General features: G+C 40.3%; 1 protein-coding gene across 1 annotated transcript; it reads right to left on the minus strand.

The window, feature by feature from the left end:
- Positions 1-14,057: 14,057 nt before the first annotated feature.
- LOC132634810 (probable GABA transporter 2) lies at positions 14,058-21,681 on the minus strand. Its single transcript, XM_060350899.1, has 7 exons — positions 21,375-21,681; positions 20,182-20,412; positions 18,424-18,521; positions 16,740-16,926; positions 15,675-15,805; positions 15,221-15,457; positions 14,058-14,638 (listed from the first exon to the last, which is right to left on the minus strand). The coding sequence occupies exons 1-7, from the start codon at positions 21,463-21,465 to the stop codon at positions 14,249-14,251; spliced, it is 1,365 nt and encodes a 454-aa protein (XP_060206882.1). The 5' UTR covers positions 21,466-21,681; the 3' UTR covers positions 14,058-14,248.
- Positions 21,682-22,861: the final 1,180 nt, after the last annotated feature.

Consider the following 22,861-nt stretch of genomic DNA (forward strand, 5'->3'; position numbering starts at 1 on the left):
AATAGTGGTCTTTTATCTTGATCTCTACCTTACTCATCAAAATCGAAAACATCTTCTGTTCGTCACTGGAAAAAAAACGGACTAAATGGCTGACAGTGGACAATCTGGTCACGTCAACAACAACGAGATCGTGGCTGAAAACGAAGGCAGCGGTCAACGAGGATTGCCGAACCCCGCTGATCCTAACACCGTCAATTCGAGGGAGGCCCTCAACCATCAAAACACCGTGGACCAGGAGAATGCCGCCCAACCGGCTACCGACCCTTTAAATACTCACAATTAGATTACTTTGTCCAAGACTCAGGGCCGAAAAGAACCGGAAGCCCCAAATGATAATATTGACTTACGTTTAATTTTTGAAATGTTGCAGGAATAGAGAGAGGCGATTGCCGAACAGGGAATCGCAATAGCCCGGTTGCAAAACGGAGGGGATAAAACGACCTCGGAGGAGGCAAAGGGTGTTGCTGAACCCAGGAGAGATGAAGTGCGGATGGTTGAGAGCGATGGGTCCGGAGCTGGGTCCTCCACCGAGGTTCTGAGAATGCTCGAAACTTTGGCAAAACGGGTAGACTCAACCGAGAAGAGGGTGGAAACATACAACTCTCGGGTAGACCAAATCCCGGGGGCTCCGCCTTTGCTGAAAGGGCCGGATTCGAAGAGGTACATCCAAAGGCCTTTTCCTCCGAGTGCAGCTCTGAAACTAATCCCGAAGAGGTTCAAAATGCCGGATATTCAGAAATATGACGGCACAACGGACCCACACGAACATGTAATCTCATACACATGCGCTATAAAAGGCAATGATATGGAGGAAGACGAAATTGAATCGATATTGCTGAAAAAGTTTGGGGAAACTTTATCAAAAGGGGCATTGACATGGTACGACCATCTGCCCGAGCATTCGATCACTTCATTCGAAATGCTCGCCGATGCCTTCATAAAATCTCACGCCAGTGCCAAGAAGGTGCAGGCCCGTAAGACAGATATTTTCCATATAACTCAAAGAGACGATGAATTACTGTGTGAATTTGTCAACCGATTCCAAAGGGAACGAATGGAGCTCCCCCCGGTTCTAGAAGAATGGGCTGCACAAGCTTTTACAAAGGGGCTCAATGTTCAGAGCTCAACGGCTTCGTTCAAATTGAAGGAAAACTTGCTCGAGTACGAGGCTGTGACATGGGCTGATGTCCATAACCGATACGAGTCGAAGATTCGGGTGGAGGATGATCAATTCGAACTTCCCCCGGGGCAGATAAATGTGAACAAAAGTTTTGAGAGACTAAGGAAAGGTTACGAAACGAAGGCCGAGTCGTCGAGGGAAAGGTATCGGCCATACTCCCATTCGGAGAAGCCAAGCTTTAGGTCGGAGAAATCAAGGGTTAACCCAAGCCATTTCTCCGGTCGGGGTAGTAAACGGGTCGAGCGCCCGTCGAACAGTCGAGGTCTCTCATTCAGGAGCGATGCCGGAAGCTCTGCCGGCAACAAGAATTTACCAAAGTTATCGGAGTACAACTTCAACGTCAGTACCTCGGGCCTCGTCTCGGCCATTGGCTGTGTCCCGAATGTAAGATGGCCGAGACCTCTAAGGTCAGATCCGGGCCAACGAGACCCGAGCATGGTGTGTGAATACCATGGAACCCATGGTCACAGAACCGAGGATTGTTGCCAGCTAAGAGAGGAGGTACCCCGGTTACTGAAGAATGGTCATCTCCGAGAATTGCTGAGTGAACGAGCCAAAAATCACTACAAAGAAAGGGAGGCTCATCAAAGGGCCGAGCCAGTAGAACCCCAGCATGTAATCAACATGATAGTTGGGGGCACCGATGCCCCTCGAGGGCCGGTGATGAAACGGGCCAAGGTTTCTATTGTTCGCAAAAAGCGCAGCCGGGATTATTTACCCGAGGTTTCCATCTCTTTCAACAACGAGGATGCAGAAGGCATCATTCAACCGCACAATGATGCATTGGTAATTTCTATTCTTATATTTGAAACTCAGATTAAACGTATTTTGATTGACCCAGGTAGCTCGGCCAACATCATCCGGTGGAGAGTGGTCGAACAGCTAGGGCTGCTCAATCAGATCGTACCGGTAGCCCGGGTACTCAGCGGGTTCAACATGGCGAGCGAAACCACAAAGGGGGAGATATCGTTGCCGATCAACATCAATGGCACTATCCAGCACTATCGAGCAAACGGTGTTCTATGTGATCGAATGGGACATGAAGTATAACGCATTACTGGACAGACCCTGGATACATAGCATGAGGGCCGTGCCATCGACATTGCATCAGTTTCTGAAATTCCCGACACCGGAGGGGATAATAACCATCCGAGGCGAACAGCCCGCTGCAAGGGAGATGTTCGCGGTCGAGGAAACAACACCTCAGTCCGAAAAATCGGATCAAAGGGAGAAGGACTCAACCGGGAAAACAGACACCAAATAGCAATCACAACATACAGGGTTGGACCCGGGGTGCGAAGAGGATGACTTCGGTGTGCCCAGATCATTCATCATGCCGAATGACTCGAACGCAACCAAGTCAACAGTAGAGGAGCTGGAGCAGATCATCTTGTTCGAGTATCTACCGACCAGAAAGGTATACCTGGGCACGGCCCCGGAGCTCAGGAACAAGTTAATTGAATTTCTTCGAGCTACCACAGATTGCTTCACATGGTCCCACATAGATATGACAGGTATATCACCGGAAGTAGCAACTCACAAGCTCAGTCCCCCGGTGAAGCAGAAGAGAAGGCCCATGGCGGAAGCAAAACACGCCTTCGTGAAAGACAAGGTAACAAAGCTTTTAAAAATAGGTTCTATCCGGGAGGTAAAGTACCCGGACTGGCTATCTAACGTGGTGGTAGTGCCCAAGAAAGGTAATAAATTTTGAATATGTATTGATTACAAAGATTTAAATAAAGCATGCCCGAAGGATTCATTCCCGTTGCCTCACATCGATAGAATGATCGATGCGACGACCGGGCATGAGATGTTAAGTTTTCTCGATGCCTACTCCGGGTATAACCATATTCGGATACACCCGGAGGATCAAGAGAAAACATCCTTCATCACCCGATATGGGACTTACTGTTATAATGTCATGCCTTTTGGACTAAAAAATGTCGGTGCAACTTACCAACGCCTAGTTAATGAGATGTTCGAAGAACAAATAGGAAAAACAATAGAAGTTTATATTGACGACATGGTGGTCAAGTCCCTGGAAACAGAGGACCATTTAAAACATTTACAAGAAACCTTCGACGTACTCTGCAAGTATAACATGAAGCTCAACCCGGAAAAATGTGCCTTCGGGGTAAGGTCCGGCAAATTTCTGGGTTTCATGGTGTCAAACCGGGGGATCGAAATCAACCCTGACAAGATCAAGGCCATTGAGGATATCGAGGTGGTGAATAACGTCAAAGGAGTACAGAGGCTCATCGGAAGGATAGCGGCTTTGAGTCGTTTCATATCGAGGTCCTCGGACAAGAGTCATCGTTTCTTCTCCTTACTAAGGAAGAAGAACGACTTCGTTTGGACACCGGAGTGCCAAAGAGCTTTACAAGAATTGAAGAGGTACTTGTCTAGCCCACCGCTGTTGCATATGCCAAAGGCGGACGAGCCACTTTTTCTCTACCTTGCTGTCTCCGAGGTAGCGGAAAGTGGCGTTTTGGTCCGAGAAGAATCAGGTACGCAATTCCCTATCTATTATGTAAGTATAACTTTGGGGGATGCGGAGACCCGTTATCCCCACTTGAAAAAATTGGCATTGGCTCTAATAAGTGCTTCTAGAAAGCTCAAGCCTTACTTTAAATGCCATCCAATATGTGTAGTAACTACTTACCCCCTGAAAAACATCATACATAAACCGCAATTATCGGGTAGACTAACTAAATGGGCCGTCGAAATCAGCGGATATAATATCGAGTACAAACCTCGAATGGCCATCAAGTCCCATATCTTGGCCGATTTTGTGGCAGATTTTGCCCCGGCTATGGTCCCCGAGGTTGAGAAAGAGCTTCTGATGACCTCAGGGAAAGCCTTGGGTATTTGGTCGCTACATACGGACGGAGCCTCGAACCTCAAAGGTTCCGGGCTAGGGATCGTTCTTAGAACCCCTGCCGGGGAAGCCGTTCGACAGTCTATTAGAACTGCTAAATTGACTAACAATGAAGCCGAGTATGAGGCTATGATTGCAGGTTTGGAACTGGCCCGAAGTATGGGGGCCGAAATAATCGAGGCAAAGTGTGATTCGCTCTTGGTCGTAAACCAGGTGAACGGCGTCTTCGAGGTCAAGGACGAGCAAATGCAGAGGTATCTTGAAAAAATCCAAGTGATACTACATCGGTTTAAATAATGGACCATACAACATATACCGAGGGAACAGAACAGCGAAGACGATGCATTGGCAAATTTGGGATCCTCGATCGAAGGGGAAAAAATCAACCCCGGGACTACGGTGCACTTGTTGAACACAGCAATAGAAAACGGACATGCCGAAATAAACACAATGGGTTTGACTTGGGATTGGCGCAACAAGTACATCGACTCTTGCGTGATGGAAAGATCCCGAATGACCCAAAAGAATCACGGTCATTAAGGACCAAAGCTGCGCGTTTCTGCTTGGTAGACGGCCAATTGTATCGATGATCTTTCTTCGTCCCCCTGGCTAAGTGTTTGGGTCCCGAAGATACGGAGTATGTGTTGAGGAGGTGCACGAAGGAACCTATGGCAACCACTCCGGTGCTGAAGCTCTAGTCCGAAAGATCATCAGGGCCGGTTATTACTGGAACCAGATGGACGAAGACTCAAAAAATTTTGTCCGAAAATGTGACGGGTGTCAGAGACATGCTCCGATGATTCACCAGCCCGGGGAGTTGCTGTATTCGGTGGTTTCACCTTGGCCTTTCATGAAGTGAGGAATGGACATTGTCGGCCCATTACCATGGGCACCAGGTAAAGCCCGTTTCATTCTGTTTATGACTGATTATTTCTGTAAGTGGGTTGAAGGGCAGGCCTTTGAAAAAATCAAAGAGAAGGAAGTCATTGACTTCATATGGGACCACATCATCTGTCGCTTCGGCATCCCTGCTGAGATAACCTGTGATAACGGACCCCAGTTCATAGGTGGCAAAGTCAAAGATTTCCTCGAGGGGTTGAAGATCAAGAAAATTGTATCAACCCCGTATCATCCGTGTGCAAACGGACAAGCGGAATCTACGAACAAGACAATAATCCAAAATATGAGGAAAAGACTTGAAGCGACAAAGCATCACTGGAGGGAAATATTACCGGAGGTGTTATGGGCATACAGAACCACATCAAAATCAAGTACGGGAGAAACTCCTTTCTCGTTGGTCTACGGGGCTGAAGCCCTTATTCCCGTGGAAGTTGGTGAACCCACTCTCCGGTTCATCTATACTACCGAGGAGTCAAACGAGGAGGCCATGGCGGTAAAACTCGACCTCACGGATGAACTTCGCGAAAACGCGTTAGTCCGTATTGCAACCCAGAAACAGAGAATGGAAAGGTACTACAATAGAAGAGCCAATTTTCGGCATTTCCAAGTTGGGGACTTGGTGCTTCGAAAACTTACCTTGAACACCAAAAATCCCAACGAAGGAAAACTGGGTCCAAACTGGGAAGGTCCGTATAAGATAACCGGGATCACGGGCAAAGGATCGTATCAGTTGGAGTCCATGGACGGGCAACGGTTACGCAACAATTGGAACGTGGCCCATCTGAAAAGATACTACTGCTAAGGTATGGACTCCCCATGTTTTCTATTTAACCTTTCTCTTTTGCAGAAAAATCGAGAGCCGAATAAAGTTAGAATTTAGGCCTGAAAACACATGTTGCACTCTTTTCCTTAGTGCGGTTTTGTCCTCAAATGGGTTTTCCGACAAGGTTTTTAATGAGGCAACAAGTACAACGTGTTACTCAATGAAGACGAAGACAGACGCCTAGAAACTCGGGGTCACACCCAACGAGTGGGGACTTAATAGCACTCACCCAATCTTGCAGCTCGGATCAGAGCTAGGGGACTATCACACCTACTCCGAAGTTTACCCCGGTTAACTAAAACCGGAGGCCGCCCTCAACAAAATAAAATCGGACCTTCAATATTAGGTTCCGATGTAAGGACCAAATGATCAAAACAAATCGTGTCCACATAACATTTGCTATGGCAAAACCAAGAACCGGATCTTCTGCATTAGGTTCCAATGTAAGAACCAAACGATCAGAATGAATCGTGTCCATTTAGTATTTGCTACGACAAAAGCGGAAGGAAAAAATTCATTCTCATGTACACAAATACTTCCAATGCAAAAATTATCGAAAGTTTGGATAAACGATATCTCGGATGTCTTCCTGTCAAAACAGTTCACCCCGGTGATAACCACCGTATTTCGGCACTATTTCATTCATACACCCTATACCGGGCACTACGGTCGAAATTCGACAAAGGCAACAAGGTCATAGCGAACCGAGCCAAAGTCATTAATCCCACGAATGGGGACTTTTACATCAAATCTAGCTAAGGCTGAGATTCGGGTGTCCGAAAAATACCGGCCCTAAAAGATAAAAATAGCCGAAAATTCCGGCCCTAAAAATGCCCGTCGTGATTCGGAGACGTCCGAATTCACAAAGCATAAAATAAGTCCCATGGGCAAAACCTCAATAAAATTCTCGGACAAGATGTGCCGAATGAAGTAAGAAGCTGATATTCAGGCATAGTCAGAAATAACGACTATTTAAACGAACCGACAATTCGGGCGAAAGTCATAACAAACAGTCATTCAAAGAAAATAATCAATAAAAACACATGTTCTATTTATACAGAGGATTTTACATCAGAGCCCCTACAAAGGCAAAAAAATAAAAAGCTAAGTACAAGCCCTAAATCTATCCGGAATGGCTGGAGCCGGAGTGTTGAGACACTGTCCACCCAGAGTCATCGGAGTCATCCTCGAGGGCACCCTTAGCCTCTTCCTCGGTTCTTCTAGCCTCGAGAATAAAGGCCAGAAGATCCGTAAATCCATGCTCGGCTTGCTCAAGGGTGATCATCCGAGACTTTCATTTTTCGTACTCGGCAACAATAGTGGCATGAGCCTCGGCGGCCTCCACGCTCTTCAGAGCTTCCTCCAAATCAGCCTCGGCTTGGGCTAACTTTGCCGCCAGAACATCCCGAGCCTCTCCGAGGACATCTTGCATGCGGATGGCCGACTCGAGCTTGGCCTTGAGAGTGTCATTAGCATCGGCCGTCTCCTTAAGCTCGGTTTTCAGATCATCGCATATCTGGGACCTATGCTCCGCCTTCTCCTCGAACACCCTCATACGCTCTTTGTACCGGGCACTCTCAGATTCGAGCAGTCGGTTCCTCTCGGCCAAGCTCGCAGCATGAGACTTCACCGAATCCAGCTCCCCCCGGAGTTGAGAAAGGGTGGTTTCGAGCTCATCGAGCCTCGAGGAAAATTGAGTGTTATCTCGGCTAAGGCCGATCTTGTCAGCTTCGAGACTCCGATTGTATTCGGCCATCGCGGCCAGCTCACCCTTTAACTGATGATTTTCGGCCTTTGCTACGTCAAGCTTGGGTCGGAGGTTGGAAAGAGCTACTGCTTGATTCAACTCGTCCTCCTTCACCCGCAGAAGATGCAAAAACTTCTCGGTCTCTCGGCTTTGAGCATCCAGCTGTCCCTTGAGGTCATCCACCTCTTGCTGGGCACGGACGAAGGCCTCGTTGACGAGCACCACACTCTGCAAATGAAGCAAGTTAAAAACTTGAACAAAACAAGGCTAAAATTCTCAGTGAAATTATGCAAAGATGGCTAATAAACTTACCCGGTTGCCCGCATGCATGCCCTCGTTAATAAGGCACTGCCAAGAGACCCCGTTCATCTTTCGCTTGTCCAAATCCGAGACAAGAGGCCTCAGATAGCTTGCCACGCCGACCGGGCGAGAAAGAAAGCTGCAATCCTCGAGGACGGTGACCGTAGCCGATCTTGTCCTCCTCGGCTCCACACTTGGGGCCGGAAAGATGCGCACCAAGCGGTCCCTGGCACCAGATTCGGTGGCCCGACCAACCGCCTCGTGGCTTGAGGGATCTGGAGTTGTCCGAAACCCGCGGCTTCGTCGGTTGCAGGAGGGGTGCTCGAGAACATGTCCTCGAACTCATCCGGCCTCGAAGCCAGAGTTGGGGAACTTGGAGCAGCCTCAGCAGCTTCGGCAAAGACAGGGGGCTCCGTAGTTGCAACAGTCTCATAATCGGGCAACGGGCCAGTGACCGTTGGAGCTTCGCTCTCGGGGGCCGGCTCGGTTCTTTGATCAGCTTCGGCGGCAGCCAGCCCCCCAGATCTACTTGCCCTTTGCAGGGGGTTTTTTTCGGAAGAAGCTTCACCTGAAATGTCGACGAAGTCAATCGACCTTAGAGAAGTCGGGTAAAGAACTTCTTCCGCATTTGTGGGTAACGCCGGGACCAAAGGTCCTTCTCCGGCTGGATGAAGTGGTGAAGCGGTGATATCCTCCTCCGCAATGGGAGCCACGGAAGGGACCGCACTGATACTCCGGACGAGGAGCTCGGGCTCTGCTTCGTCCCGTAAAGTCCTAATGACGCTCCTCGCTCTTTTCTTTGTTTTCTGCCCTTTGTACGAGGGCCTTTTTCTTTTGGCAGCAGCAGCAGCAAGGATACGAGATGCACCTGCTGAATCGAACTCGGGTGCCGACATTGTGGATTCGGCTGCCATCTCCGGTCTGGGATCCACCGAGCCCTTGGGAAAACCTGAAAATCAAAGACGCAATGAATACGGGTAGTAGAAGATGCAGTGAACACGGGTAGAAACGAAGTATTATCGTGGTTCTGGGCGACCCATCGGCCGCGTGACAGGTGGCCCCACGTCCGGTCATCATGGACATACTGGCTAAGGAGTGCAGTGACCCATTCGTTCAGATTCCGGACGACCGGAGGAATCCATCCATTGGCTAATATAAATAAGAAAAGCGGTGAGAAAGTGGGATCGAAGTTTGACAAAACATACAAAAGCAATTACTTAGAGTTCAGGCTTACGCTTGTTGTTCCACGTTTCCGGAAAAGGCATGTAATTGTCTAGAATGATGTCTGAGGTCCTCACCCGGACATATCGCTCCAACCAGCCCCTGTCTCTATCTTCATCCATTTTCGAGAAAAATGGACTCCGGCTACGCTTTGCGAGTTTTATTACGCCACCCCGGAACAACCTCGGGGAATACAAGCGTATCAAGTGGGCCAGCGTGAGCTCCTTTCTAACATTGTTGGACAACAAACGGAGGCATGCCATGACCCTCCAAACGATCGGACCAATCTATGCCAGGGCCACGTCATAGGTCCGACACATTTCCAAGATGACCGGATAGACCGGAGGGTCGAGCTTGAGAGTGAAAGGGTAAGTATACACATATAAAAAAACCTTCCCGGTGGTCAGTGACTGATTCACTTGGCTCGGGGGCAAAAACTTGAACCGAACGGGTGTCCCACCCACAATCAGCCCGGACTAAGTCGAGCTTTTCCTCAGTAATGGATGAGGGATATCGCCTCACATCAAACCCCCTATCGGATACCGAAGAAGGTTTTTCGACCTCAAGATCTTTGTTGAAGTTACGCTTGGCCGGTATAATGTCCGAGGCAGTGGGCTCGAAGGTGCTCTTTGCTTTAATTGGAGATGCAGGGTCGGTTCCTTGAGATGAAACCGAGGGAATATCATGGGAAGTAGTTTCAGACATTTGAAAATATGAAAGGAGGAAGTTGAGTGGATTCAGAAAGGAAGTTAAAAAAGAGTAGGGGAACAGACGGCTCAAGAAATGACAGAGTAAGCAACACTCAAACAGGAGCAGCTAGTAAAGATGGTGGCAAAGTTGCTTCCTTTCACGTGGTATAAGCAATGAATCAGCAACGAACTTGATATGGAGGATAAATTAGATATGGTGAAGATGAAGAAATGCAGCGAAGAGTGAAGATGAAGAGAAATGAATCGTAAAAATGTTTGAATGAAGAGGTGAAGAGCCTTATATAGGCATGGGAATGGAACGGTTACCGATGCCGACCAACCAGGGGGAGCCACGTGTCCCATAATTAATGAGGAATGACCTGAAGCGACGTGCGTTATGGCGGTTGTCAGAGTTGACCATCCGGAATAAGACATGTGGCCGAAGAAAATGGAACGTGACGCAATTGTTCCCGTAAAAAATGAAAAGATAACAACGGGCAAATGGAGTCACCGGTTTCTTGATTCATCCACTGCCCGTTACTCAGATAAATCTCCGGTTCGGGAAGTGTGGGGACTATCTTTATACGGTAAAAACCGGATATGCGTTAAACCGGTGAGACCCGGAATATGAGGGAAGAATGGGACAAGAACGTGCATGAAGACTTTCGTTCTGAACCGGAGGAACGCCCGGACCGAGGCCAAGGTAGGGCATCATTTGGTCCGGTTTCCTTCATGGCCGAGTTGGTCGTTGCCGTTGGTCCGTTTGGTCGTGGCCGTTAGTCCGTTTATTCGTGGCCGTTGGTCCGGGAGATCCGTTGCGCGATTGCCACACGTCGATAACGTCCTGCCACGCTCAACTACCAATCGTACGGGTGTCAGACCGTACGGCCAACCTAACCCAACCTAATCCAAGTCAGAGTTTTCTTTATTTTTTAGTTTTCTCTTATTGTATGGGGCCCATGAGGCAACACTATAAATAAGGGTCATTGCCACTTTTAAGGGGTTGGCTCCTTAACATCAAGAACATTATTTTGTACTAGAAATATATACAAATCTCTCTCATTATCGTGTGCAATCCGAATTCATTGTGTTCATCTCTATTACATTTCTTCGATCAAGTAACACACATATATTAGTAAACATACAAGTCTATAACAAACCACCAATTATTAGTTGCTTCTTCATAATACATTCATATATTTCTTTTTTCTCTATCAAAGGGGTTCAAGGCATAACCACATATCCTATATCTCACCCACAAATTTAATTGATTATCCAAATTCGGAGTAAACAATATGGAGGCGGCATTCTGGTATGAAGAGCCTTAAAAGCATCTCTATTACTAAAAAATGAGATTTATATTAGTTCAAGCTGAGAAAGTAGGTACTCGATCAAATAATTAGGTACATGTCAATTGTGTAATAAATTAATTATGTACTACCATGGTAGAGATTAAGATCACATGATATCCAAATATGAACGCATAATCTTGAGAGGGGTGAGAGAACATACCGTTAACTCCGATCCATGATTTAACAGCAGTTGTCAGGAGTTAATCCTGAGAGCAACTTTCATAGTTCGCTAGCTACCACGTTCTTTTGATTGTTGAGATGTCAACCATACCACATATTCAAGAACATAATACACTAAATTGTTTCTGATTGCTAGCGAGAGAAAGGTTGGTCTCTACCATAATGCTTATTTATCACATGCTAATATATATACAATTATCGAGTCTTGCTTATCCACACACATATTAATGAGGTCTTTTATTTACTCACCACTTGGACACTATAACTATCTTTGTTTAATCTATAACCAATTAACGTAAGTTCAAAATCTAACAAATTAATCTGGTATTATTAAAATATCATATTCTCATTGATTTAATAAAGGGAAAAGGGTCATATTTGCTCCTCTATTATGAAAAAAGATTTAATATTATATGCTCTTAATTGCAAGTTTGGCATATAAAACAAAAGTAAATCCAATATTTTTGAGAAGCTAGATGACATATGGGAACATTTTGTTATGAAGAGCATTTAATTGAAAGCATCTTTATTACTACAAGAAATGAGCTTTATATGGAGTAGTACTTAGTTCAAACTGAGCAAAGTTGGTTTCTTCTCTTTAATCTTTTAGCAATATTGGTGGGGAGGTGGCCGAAACTCGATGAAATAATCAGGTACGACACAAATTAATTTTAGCGTATATATCCAAAGAATCTTTTGGCAATTAAATTACATTTCCTTATACAAGTAGGTTCTACTATATATAATTATGATAGAGGAAAAATTGTAGAGCTAATATAAGAACTTTAATTTGACACACATATACCGAAATAAAATTATATATATCAGGTTTTTTTTTTTTTTTGTGCATATACAAGAAACATTGGATTCTCTTGGCTTCTTTGTGTATTTACTTGTTATATTTTGAGTTCTCTTAGTGAAAATTCTGAATCTGTCGCCGTTTTTCATCACTGACTTTATTAAAATATTATATTCTCATTGATTTAATAAATCTATGATTTGTCTAATAAAATAAATCGCTGATAATTAGGCTAAGCTTGTACTACAAGACTTCACATTAAAGTACGTAGAATTAGTAATGGCGATTTGACAAGAAGATGGGACTTTAGAAACTAAAATAATGCACGTCCTGAGCATAAAACTGGATTTTATTATTAAGAACTAACTAATTATGAAACCCCGCAAAACTTGGGGAACAGACCAATTTTCTCTGCTACTAGCTTTGGAAGGTGGAAACTTTCAAGGCAATTGTTTGACTGATTAATAAAATCCAAACATCGTGACAATATCTAATTACTTAAATAAAACGTTGGTCTTTGTTTTTTTTTTTGTTTAATGAGGTGGACCTCGTTAATAATGCATATTTGTCTCCCTGTAATTAATCATTTAGATACCACGCCAAATGGGCACATCCCCACTTTGATGGATGATTTTCGTGCCTTGACAATTACTATTACATAAGTTAAATATTACTGGTATACCCATAGTAGAGTACTTCAACTTTGTTTTTCTTTTAATTGGATACCTACCGATTTGAGTACGAGGTTAATAAATTTTGACATCGATATCGTATTACAGTAGAATGGTGTAAAATAGATTTGATGTTCCTTTCCACCTTATATAAGAACAATCAATAAAGATTTGAATCCTCAATTTTGAATGATTAATTTGTAGTGACTCATTACTATAGGTAACAACAATTAATAAGAAACTCTAAATCAACTTATTGAACAAGCCTAATCTTCATTTTGCTGAGGTTAGCAATTACTTCAGGATAATATGACAGTCGCAAATCACAATTAATGACACTTTCATAATCGTAAATAAAATCTATGACGACATCAAAAGATAATTTCTTCTCCCTGCCTTTTAATGTTACTAGAATTTTATTCGGAAGCTACATAAAGTTTTTTTTTTTTTTTTTTTTTTTTTTTTTTTAAATTGAGGTATTTGCACTAGCTTGTTAGCACTTTGATTATACCATTAAGTACATGTTACGTTCCACCGATAGGGGTCACCAAGTAAAAAGTCCAACAGAAGTCAATAACTTTAGCTTAAACTCTGTTATTGTGTTAAAGAATTTATTTTATATAAATACATATAAATAATTTGTGTAGAACTCAGTAAGAAAAACGATTGTGGTCCATAACTCCTAAACTAAATTCCTAAATTCGCCTTTGCCACCAGAACATTTACCAAATACCAAATAACTTTATCCATCAGGACTTGGGCAAATGAGTAAAAATCATCGATAATAGAGAAGATATTTTTCTCTTTTAACTAACTTATCAAGTTAGATGGTGCAACTTGTAGGTCTTTTAGTCATCATGAAGATATTTTTCCAAAATCTGAAGTATTCTGGCTTAAAGGGAACCAAATAATATTGCTCTTTCCACAGTATAAAGGTAAGAAAGACTCATCACCCACATAGGAGAAAATTCCACAATCATTTGACCTGCTACTTTGTATTTTTCTATAACCATGATGTCTAAGCCAGATCTCGCGCACCTCAACCAACTCCCAGAGTACCTGCTTCCTGATCTGCTACCTTGTATTCATCATAAGTGCACTTTTTGTATGATTTATATGCACCATATATACTTTAGCAATAAAAGAAGCATCAATGTTCACAAGAAAAAGGGCCTCACCATCAACATTTTGTTAATGACCTCTTCTCAATTTTGACAATGAAAATTCCAGCTGATCAAATGTATAAGAAAATAGGTAAATCTCTAGTCACCAGTCAACTTCAAATTTGTGTCTTAGTAACAATCATGCTGATGCAGAGACCAGAAAGCTACTTTTTGAAATACAAATTCCCGCAGTTCGATAGATATACAACTTCCATACATAAAAACAACAACAACACTTCAAGCCCAAGCTAGTTGGGGTAGGCTACATGAATCCTCACTATCAACAACTTTCATACAATATGGCTAAGCAAATTAGAATACATTTGTCATCTAAACAAAGAGAGGTTAATCAACAACGTCACTACTAAAAAGCTTAAATTTATTGGCATCTAGAACCAATTTCCTTATAGAAGAAAAGGATCCCAGAAGACCAGCACAAGAGAATACAACCATTATAGAAGTATTTATCCAAAAGATAATAGATGATTTCTTTGGTTTGAAAGTCATGTTGTAAAGTAGCATTGGCAGAACAAAATCAAGAGGAATAAAGCCAATGGCTCCTACAACACCGTTAATGTCACCAAAGAATGGTAACATAGCTGCAAAGAACCCGCAAAGGGTCATGTACAGCGTTCTGAGGATTATCCTTGGGATTAGGTTTCTAGGAGAGAAAACAGCCTTGTTTGCATCAGCCGACTTCTTTTCCATGATTTCATAAGCAACTTGAGAATATACCTGTTTCATATTTTAAAATAGTTACCACCATGTAGACGATAATATGCGAGAAAAAGACAAAAATAGTTCCTTATGTTTGAGGGTAGGTTCAAAATTAAGTATGCACTGAACAGTTTAGGTCCTTTAAGTTTGCCAAAAGACAAAAGTTACCACTTTTAGTCACCATCAAATATTTATCGAACTTTATCAGTTAGATTTTACAGAAACAGTGGAAAAAATATTTAACCATAAACACCAAGAAAGTCTCGCCAAATCCTAAATACGCACAACAAAAAATGCACTAGACTCTAGAAACTTCACCAGACTCTAGGCATAAATCAAAAATAGCAGAAACTACAAATATTGTACCTCTAAATGCGAGTACACACTAATTTTTTTTTTTTTCATAGTTCCCGTCAAATATAACAGGCAAACTTCAGTAAATAATTGACAGACTAAAAGTGTTAACACAAACTTAAAGGAGCAAAACTGTTCAGTGCATACTTAAGGGACTGTTTTGTCATTTTCTCACAACATGATGGCGAAACAACATTTATTTTGCTGTATTTGATGCAGTTGTTATGCAGCTAATGCATGACTTACCAAACCAATGGCAAAGAGCTGAAGAAGAATAAAGACAATCGCGAGCCCTAATACCCATGTCGGTGCCAAGGAAGGTCCTTCATCTGGCATTAAGCTCTTGAGAATGTTTGAATTGGCTTTGTTTCCGAATACCCAATATCCAGAAACAGAAGCAGAGTAGAAAGTAACCAAAATTACAGAGTAGCACAACATAAGGCCTTTCAACATCTTTCCTGTTGCCGGTGGAGCAAGAGTGGCCTGCATTAATTGAACTAAAAATTAACTCCAGTCTCTTTGTGATCACAACCTATTGACTGGTAGTACATCCATCATTATGACATTTTGAAATATCTGACATGAACTAGTGAAGACCATTGGACATCGTAAAATGGTTTTCATGATTGTTTAAATAAAGGAACTCAGCGAAAAGCAATTATAAGGAAAAAATACCAATATAAATGAACTATTCGTATACCTGTATTTCTGGTAGTATTCCATTCCCAAAAATGGCTGCAATTATGGAGATAGAAGTGAAAGCACTAAATAACCGTGATAGGCTTGAGGCTTCTAAGGAGTAATCCCTTGGAGGTGCGTTTTTTGAAGTACCTGCATAATGCTGAAAATATTCAGGTAAACCCAGACCTATATAGTGAAGTGACATGCTAATAACAAGAAACATTTGCTCCACTTTCTCCACTAATACGTCTCCTTTGCTTCACGCCAGGTTTCCATATTTGTACATACACTACTATACTTATAATGATTTCTGATCTCTTATTCCAGAGTATTGTTAGAATGACATATTACAACAAAAAATGTCATGGCTGAAAAAAAGGAAACCAGTTCTACTCACCCATTAAGGGGTCGTTTGGTTGTTGGTTAGAGTTAAGCAGGGTTTAGTTATTCATGTATTAGTTTTTCCTGCATAAAATAACATATATAGGTTCCCTCGTAAGTTGACATGTATTAGTTCAACTTCGATGCACCATTTCCAGCAATATCGAGCTCAAATTTGGACATGGAGAAGGTTTTCTAAGCTGGAAATGGGCACATTTTGATCTGGAGCGTGACACTTTACTTTCTAATTTTAGGGTTCTTTCTACTTTCCTTTTGTTATTTCCTAGAATAGGATTGTTTATTTGTTTTGTTGCAAGACCCTTTACTGATTTCTTAATAACATAGCCCATTGGGCCGTATTTTTTTTTTCCAAAAAAAAAAGGTAACCAAACACCACACTTGATGTGCTGAATTTTATACATAGCAACTAAAATGCTACCAAACATGATACTAGTTTAATACATGAATAATTAACTTCCTAACCAACAACCAAACGACCCCTAAAGGTTCACAGCTAATGGAAAAAGAAATAAGGCTAAAGTTGTTCTCCATCATAGAACTGCAGGATTTTCTCTTCAAGTAAACCAAGTTTATGCAGGTTGAAGATAGTTGGTAAACCTAGTGTGTTCAGTTCTCCAAATTGTTCAGATATATTCTGAGGACATAAAAAAGAACCTGAACCACAAAGAACATTAGAACTTACCAGCACGAACACAAGCACCAACAACTAGGAAAGTGTAGCCCAAGCTCAGAAACAACGACGCCAAGTTGATGTGCCTCAGGGAGTGGAAGGACGGAAATTGAGAGAGAAATATCATTACTACTGTAACCATTGCAATGAAGTGATACAATTTCAGTGGCCCATCTGGAGAAAGTTCGGCGTACATGATCTTGTACAAGCAAAAAAGAAATAACAAACTATTCAATAACTTGAAAAAAAAAACATAAACATAGCAATATTAACTATTTCAACTGTGCTGTCTTCCTATATAATTTTTAGTATTAATGACCTCGAGGAATATAACAAACTGAATAACCTTTCCATCAATTTATCGGTGAGTACCCAAATAACTAAAAGATCTAACAGGTCAAACTCAAAGCAGGCAAAATTACAAACAAAAGGACAAGTACCTCCACTTCTCCAATATAATGCAAAATGTCAATTTAGCTTATTAAAATTCCTTCGCAACTAACATTGTTACATGAACTGGGATGCAGGTCTATTAACCAAAGAGATTAGAATATTGTAGAAGTAACATCTTTTATAAAAGAAACTGAACGACCATTTGGCAGTTTGATTCTGTACATGCAACAGGAAAGGTTGGACAATCTCAAGATAAATCATAATGGACTTAATCTGCACAGTAACAAGAAAGGTTGTGGATAACCTTAATAGCTTGATATCAATGATAAAACTGATGCCTCGTTTAACGTTTATCATTAGTTAATTGTATTAGGGATACCAACTTCTTTCTTTCAGAGGTTTAAAGACGCGAAACCTTATTTATCAAGGCATTCTGTTATACTTTTCTTTTCTTGAACAATCTAAGTCCCAATCTAAGTGACACTCTTGCTTTTTAATCCGTCCCAAAAGAATGACACCTTTCTATATTTAGTAACAATTTAACTTTATACGTCTCATTTTACCCTAAATGAGATGATTTATAGCCACACAAATATATATGGCTTGTTTTAAACCATATGTTTCAAAAGTTTTCCTTCCATTCTTATGCTCCGAGCCCAGTCAAACTAAGACAATTAAAATTGTAACGGAGGGAGTAGTATATTTGCGGTAAAGCGTATATAAAACAAGGAAAAAGATAAGTGGATAACTGATCTATATGGATGACGACATGTATTAAGTCCAAGTAATCAGCTACTACATGCGATATGATCGTAAGAATTGATTTTCATGGATTTTCTAAATTCTTATTTCCTCCGTCCGAATCTAAGGAACACTGTTTCTTTTTAGTCAGTCCCAAAATAATGACACCTTTATATATATTTAGTAACAATTTAACTTTATATGTCCCACTCTTTACAATTAATGAGATGATCAGATTTATAGCCACACAAATATATATGGCTTGTTTTAAACCATATGTTTCAAAAGTCTTCCTTCTATTCTTATGCTCCGAGCCCCAGTCAAACTAAGACAATTAAAATTGTAACGAAGGGAGAAGTATTTTTGCGGTAAAGCGTATATATTAGTCGAGTCAGATTTTAAACAATGAAAAAGATAAGTGGATAACTGAAAGGAAAAGTTCCTGAATACAAATATATGTAAATCTTGGTAATGCGAACTTCTTGAAGTGAGAAGTTTATTTAACAATTAACATTAATGAAGAACTGGAAAATGAAAATTGGCTGTTCCAAAAAGCAAGTACCTGAAGGCATTCTCCGGCAAGCAGAACTGCTCCTATGCTAATGCCAGTGTTGACTGCTGTCTGAATGAATATTACAAAATAAAACATCCACCCAGAGCCTACAAAAATGCAACACAAGATTAATCCTTTAGTTTTAAAAGAAGTGGTTATAAAGGGCTCAAGTTTGAGTTAGAGCTGTTACATGTAAGGCATCATTCATATATCTAACCGTTCAATGACTAATAGATTAAACGATGTAATCAACATATGGCTGAAGAAACTGAAAATATTAGAGAACTTCTAAAAGTGGCCTAAATTGGATAAGAAGATGTCGAGTAAGATTAAAATAATTAATGTTGTGTTCGTCTAGCATTATAGATTTTTTTTTTTAAACTGGTAATTTTGAATAGCATTATAGATTAACTTCTTCATACTAGGTTCTTAATGTTTAACTTCGTCATACGAAGTTCAGAACTTTAAGCCATTTGCTCCATCCATTTATCTTTTTCAGCCTCCTCCAACAAACACAAATTATCTAAATTCGCTATTTTTAAAAAGTAGAAAACACACTAACTATATATTTGTTCTTTTCCACCTAGGTGTGAATCTAACAAAATATTAAAGTCTAGTGGATGTAGTAAAAAATGCATGCCAAATATCATTTTCAAAGCCACACCAAAATTGCACTCACATTAAAGGTCCACTTTAAGCATCAAAGGCCAACTACAACACTAAAGAAAAACTATGCTCTTTTAGTGGAATAACTTTTTTCCAGTAAAACAGCTTTTTAAATATATTTTAAAATGCAAAAGTTTGTAACTTTAAATGAAAGACCAACTAATCATCTTTGGATCTCAGTCCAAAAATTAGTAAATACCACTATGTACAACTCACATCAGCAAATCCCTTTAGAAAAGCATATCATATCACACAATAAAGTGTGACAGTGACCACAATAGACATAAAAAGAATGCTAAACTGGTTAATTTAAAAGTTTCTTTTCTTATTCTTTGCAAGTCCATTCACATTTTTCCAAAATACTAAGGAAAATATTAACAAATTGAAAAATAACAGCAACCACAGCTACCACACCTTAATTCCAAACTAGTTGGAGTCGGCATATGATCCATCACTATCCATTTCGCTCATTTGTGCTCGTCCCATTCTAATATTTACTACTCTGTAGTTCTCTAACACTAAAATTTCTCTATAATTCTTCGCTTCATATGAAACTCTAAACAAACTAAAAAGGCTACTGCTTGAACCAGAACAACTAAGGGTGTGGCCTAGTGGTGAATAAAGTAGATTGAGAACCAAGAGGTCCAGAGGCGGAGTTAAGAGTTTAAGTTTATGGATTCTAGAAATTACAGCTTAGTGGGTTTATGATAAATTATTTTTACATATTAAATAAAACCTTACACAAATACAAGTTTGAGTCAAAACTGTTGGTTATGCCGAACCCGTAGACGAAGCTATAGCTCCATTCATGATGAGGTCTCAGGTTCAAAATCCAATAAAATACAACAGAGATAAAACACTAGGTGATTGTCTCCTTTTATGTCCAAGCCTTGGTGGACAAAGTTACCCAGTGCCTGTGCTGGTGGGAGGTAGTAGATACAAATGGAATTAGTCGAGTTGCTGGCTCAAACACCACGGTTATTAAAAAACAGGCTACTAGTCAAACTCACAACAACAATAGTCATATCACCATGACATTATACAGAAAATGTCAAATTGTGCAGGTAGGGAAGCAGAGAAATTAATCATGAATATCTCTACCTAAGACGTCAGCGGCGAGTTCTCGGAATCGGATATGCCTGCGACCGGACTTCTCACAGTGATCAAGAACCAAAGACATCAAATAATAAGAGTAGAAAGTGACCAATCCCATCACTGTTAAACAAACAAAACCAAGTACCCATCCTAGCCCTCTGAAAGCATATGGCAATGTCAGTACTGTTGGTCCTACTATTGCCGTTGTTAAATGAAATCCTGCATGCCACCATTCCCCTGTTTCCAAAAGAAAAGAAAAGAAAAAAAAAGGACCCATTTTAGCATTAGCAGCAAAACTGTTAAATTCTAAGTATTAGACTACTGTTATTTGTTTATTTAGTTTAAATCTACAACAAACCCCTGGTGTAATTTCTTTTTTTTTGGTCCATAAAACATGAAACTTTTTTAGTGTGAACAGGAATTTTGCAATAGAATCATCGGCAAAATATTACAGTGTATATATAGGGTGGATGCTCTGTGTTTATGTACATATATTAACTTTTGAACATCCTAAACAAATGCAAAAGGTTAGCTCAAGCGGTGCAAGATGTTCAAGATTGTCTCTAGCGTCCTAGGCTCGATTCACATTAATAACATTATTTTTTATATTTAACTTTTGTTATTTTTCCGAACCATCTGAATAAAAGTCCTGAATTCGCTACTGTCTATGCAACTGTAAAAAGCTGATATTTTTAACTAAAGCCATAGATTTTTAGCCCTGCATGGCACGATTCCCCATGTTCCCCAAAAATAAAAAAGACCCTTTTAGCATTAGCAGCAAAAAACTGTAAAACTGTGCTACAAAAGAGATTGGACTACTGTTATTTATTTATTTCAAAATCTACAACAAAACCACATATAGATTCTTCTTCTTGGTCCATACAACATGATTTTTTTTAACAGAATCACCCATAGAACTGTAAGAAGATGATATTTTTAACTAGAAAACAAAGATTTTTACTGCATGCCATCATTCCCCTTTTCCCAAAAAAAAAAAAAAACACCCCTTTCAGCATTAGCAGTAAAAACTGTAAAATTTTGTGTTAATAAAAAAGACCCCAGTTGTAATTTCTTTTTCTTGGTCCATACAACACAACCTTTTTTTAGTCCCTGAACAGGGATTCTGCAACAAATTTAGCTATAAAACTGTAAAAATATTGCATTTCTAACTAAAAAAAAGAATTATTAAAAAATTTAACCTTTAGATTCAAGAACAAAAGCAGCACCAGCATCATCTTCCCTTTGAATTTCTGGAAAAGGGTCACTGCGAAGAGGCTCTGCTTTACCCATTAAGCAATTTTTCTGTTACAATGAACTCATATGTACATAATAATAGTGCGGTTTTTTTAATGTATAGAATAATAACAATATGGGCAGAAAGTGGAAATTAGAAGTTAAAAACAGAGACTTTCAAGAAATAGGATTTATTGGAAACGTCGAAGCAAAGGCACAATGTTGTTATTATTATGGGGATGACAGAGACGTTGCTTTTCCCGTGGTTTTTGGCACATTTGGTAATGGAGGATTATCATATAATAATCCAATTTAAAAACTCACTGGAACATTGACTTTGAGGTCACATCCCATATGCCTATGTTTATTACTTTGAGCCTTTGAGGTCCCACGATTAATTGAAGGAATTATATTTGTCCAATATCAATCTTCGATAGTGATACATTGAATTATAGTTGTACAAAAATTATACTTATAAATTATTATGCAAATAAGAATAATACGTGAGATGTTATGTAAAAGTTACCTATTTTAACAATAATTTTATCTTTAATTGTTTTTTAATAAAAAAGGTTAGTTCGGTGCACTAAGTTCCCGCTATGTGTCGAGTTCGAAAAAAGACCGGATCATAAGGGTCTATTATATGCGGTCTTACCTTGCATTATATTATACGACGTTTTAACTCTAGACTATTTTTCTAATCCCTTCAACCAACGACGGCTAACTATTTGACTCCTAACTAATAACCACCCACCAACCTATTTTTGGATAGAAGAAAATACTAATTTTAGTATCAAATATTAATCATTTTAATTACAAAACTATTTAATGCTTTAGAAAAATAATAGTTACATCTATTATTACATACGTATATTGTTCAGATCTATCCTCTTCAGTATTGGATCAACGTTAATTATGAGAAAAATATTATTCCTAAAAGACAAATAATAATATAAACGGAAGGATGTATTATTATTTTGTTCATATTAGAAGAAAAATACAAGAAGTATAAAACTGCGTCCTAACATAATCGTACTTTCCCACACGTAATGTTCCACTCCTAAAAGTGATGTCAATGCTAGCGAAATACTGCACGCACCAAAAAGTCTAAAAATGAATTTATTTCGTTTCTTCCTCTTTTTTCCACTAATATATTGTTTTTGCTTACTAAGCAATTATAAAGTGATAAAAATGGTCCCCCATATTTGATGGTATGCTCAAAATGGTCCCTTATGTACAACAACAACAACAACAACAACAACCCAGTGAAATCCCACAACGTGGGGTCTGGGGAGGGTAGAGTGTACGCAGACCTTACTCCTACCAAGGTAGGACGGTTGTTTCTGAGAGACCCTCGGCTCAATAAAAACATAAAAAGAGGTCTGATACGGCTAAGAGATTCAAAGCGATATGGAAATGAAGTAACGCAAGCGACACAGATAACATAGAATAA

This window comes from Lycium barbarum, chromosome 4 (assembly GCF_019175385.1).
Source record: "Lycium barbarum isolate Lr01 chromosome 4, ASM1917538v2, whole genome shotgun sequence".
Lineage (NCBI taxonomy): Eukaryota > Viridiplantae > Streptophyta > Magnoliopsida > Solanales > Solanaceae > Lycium > Lycium barbarum.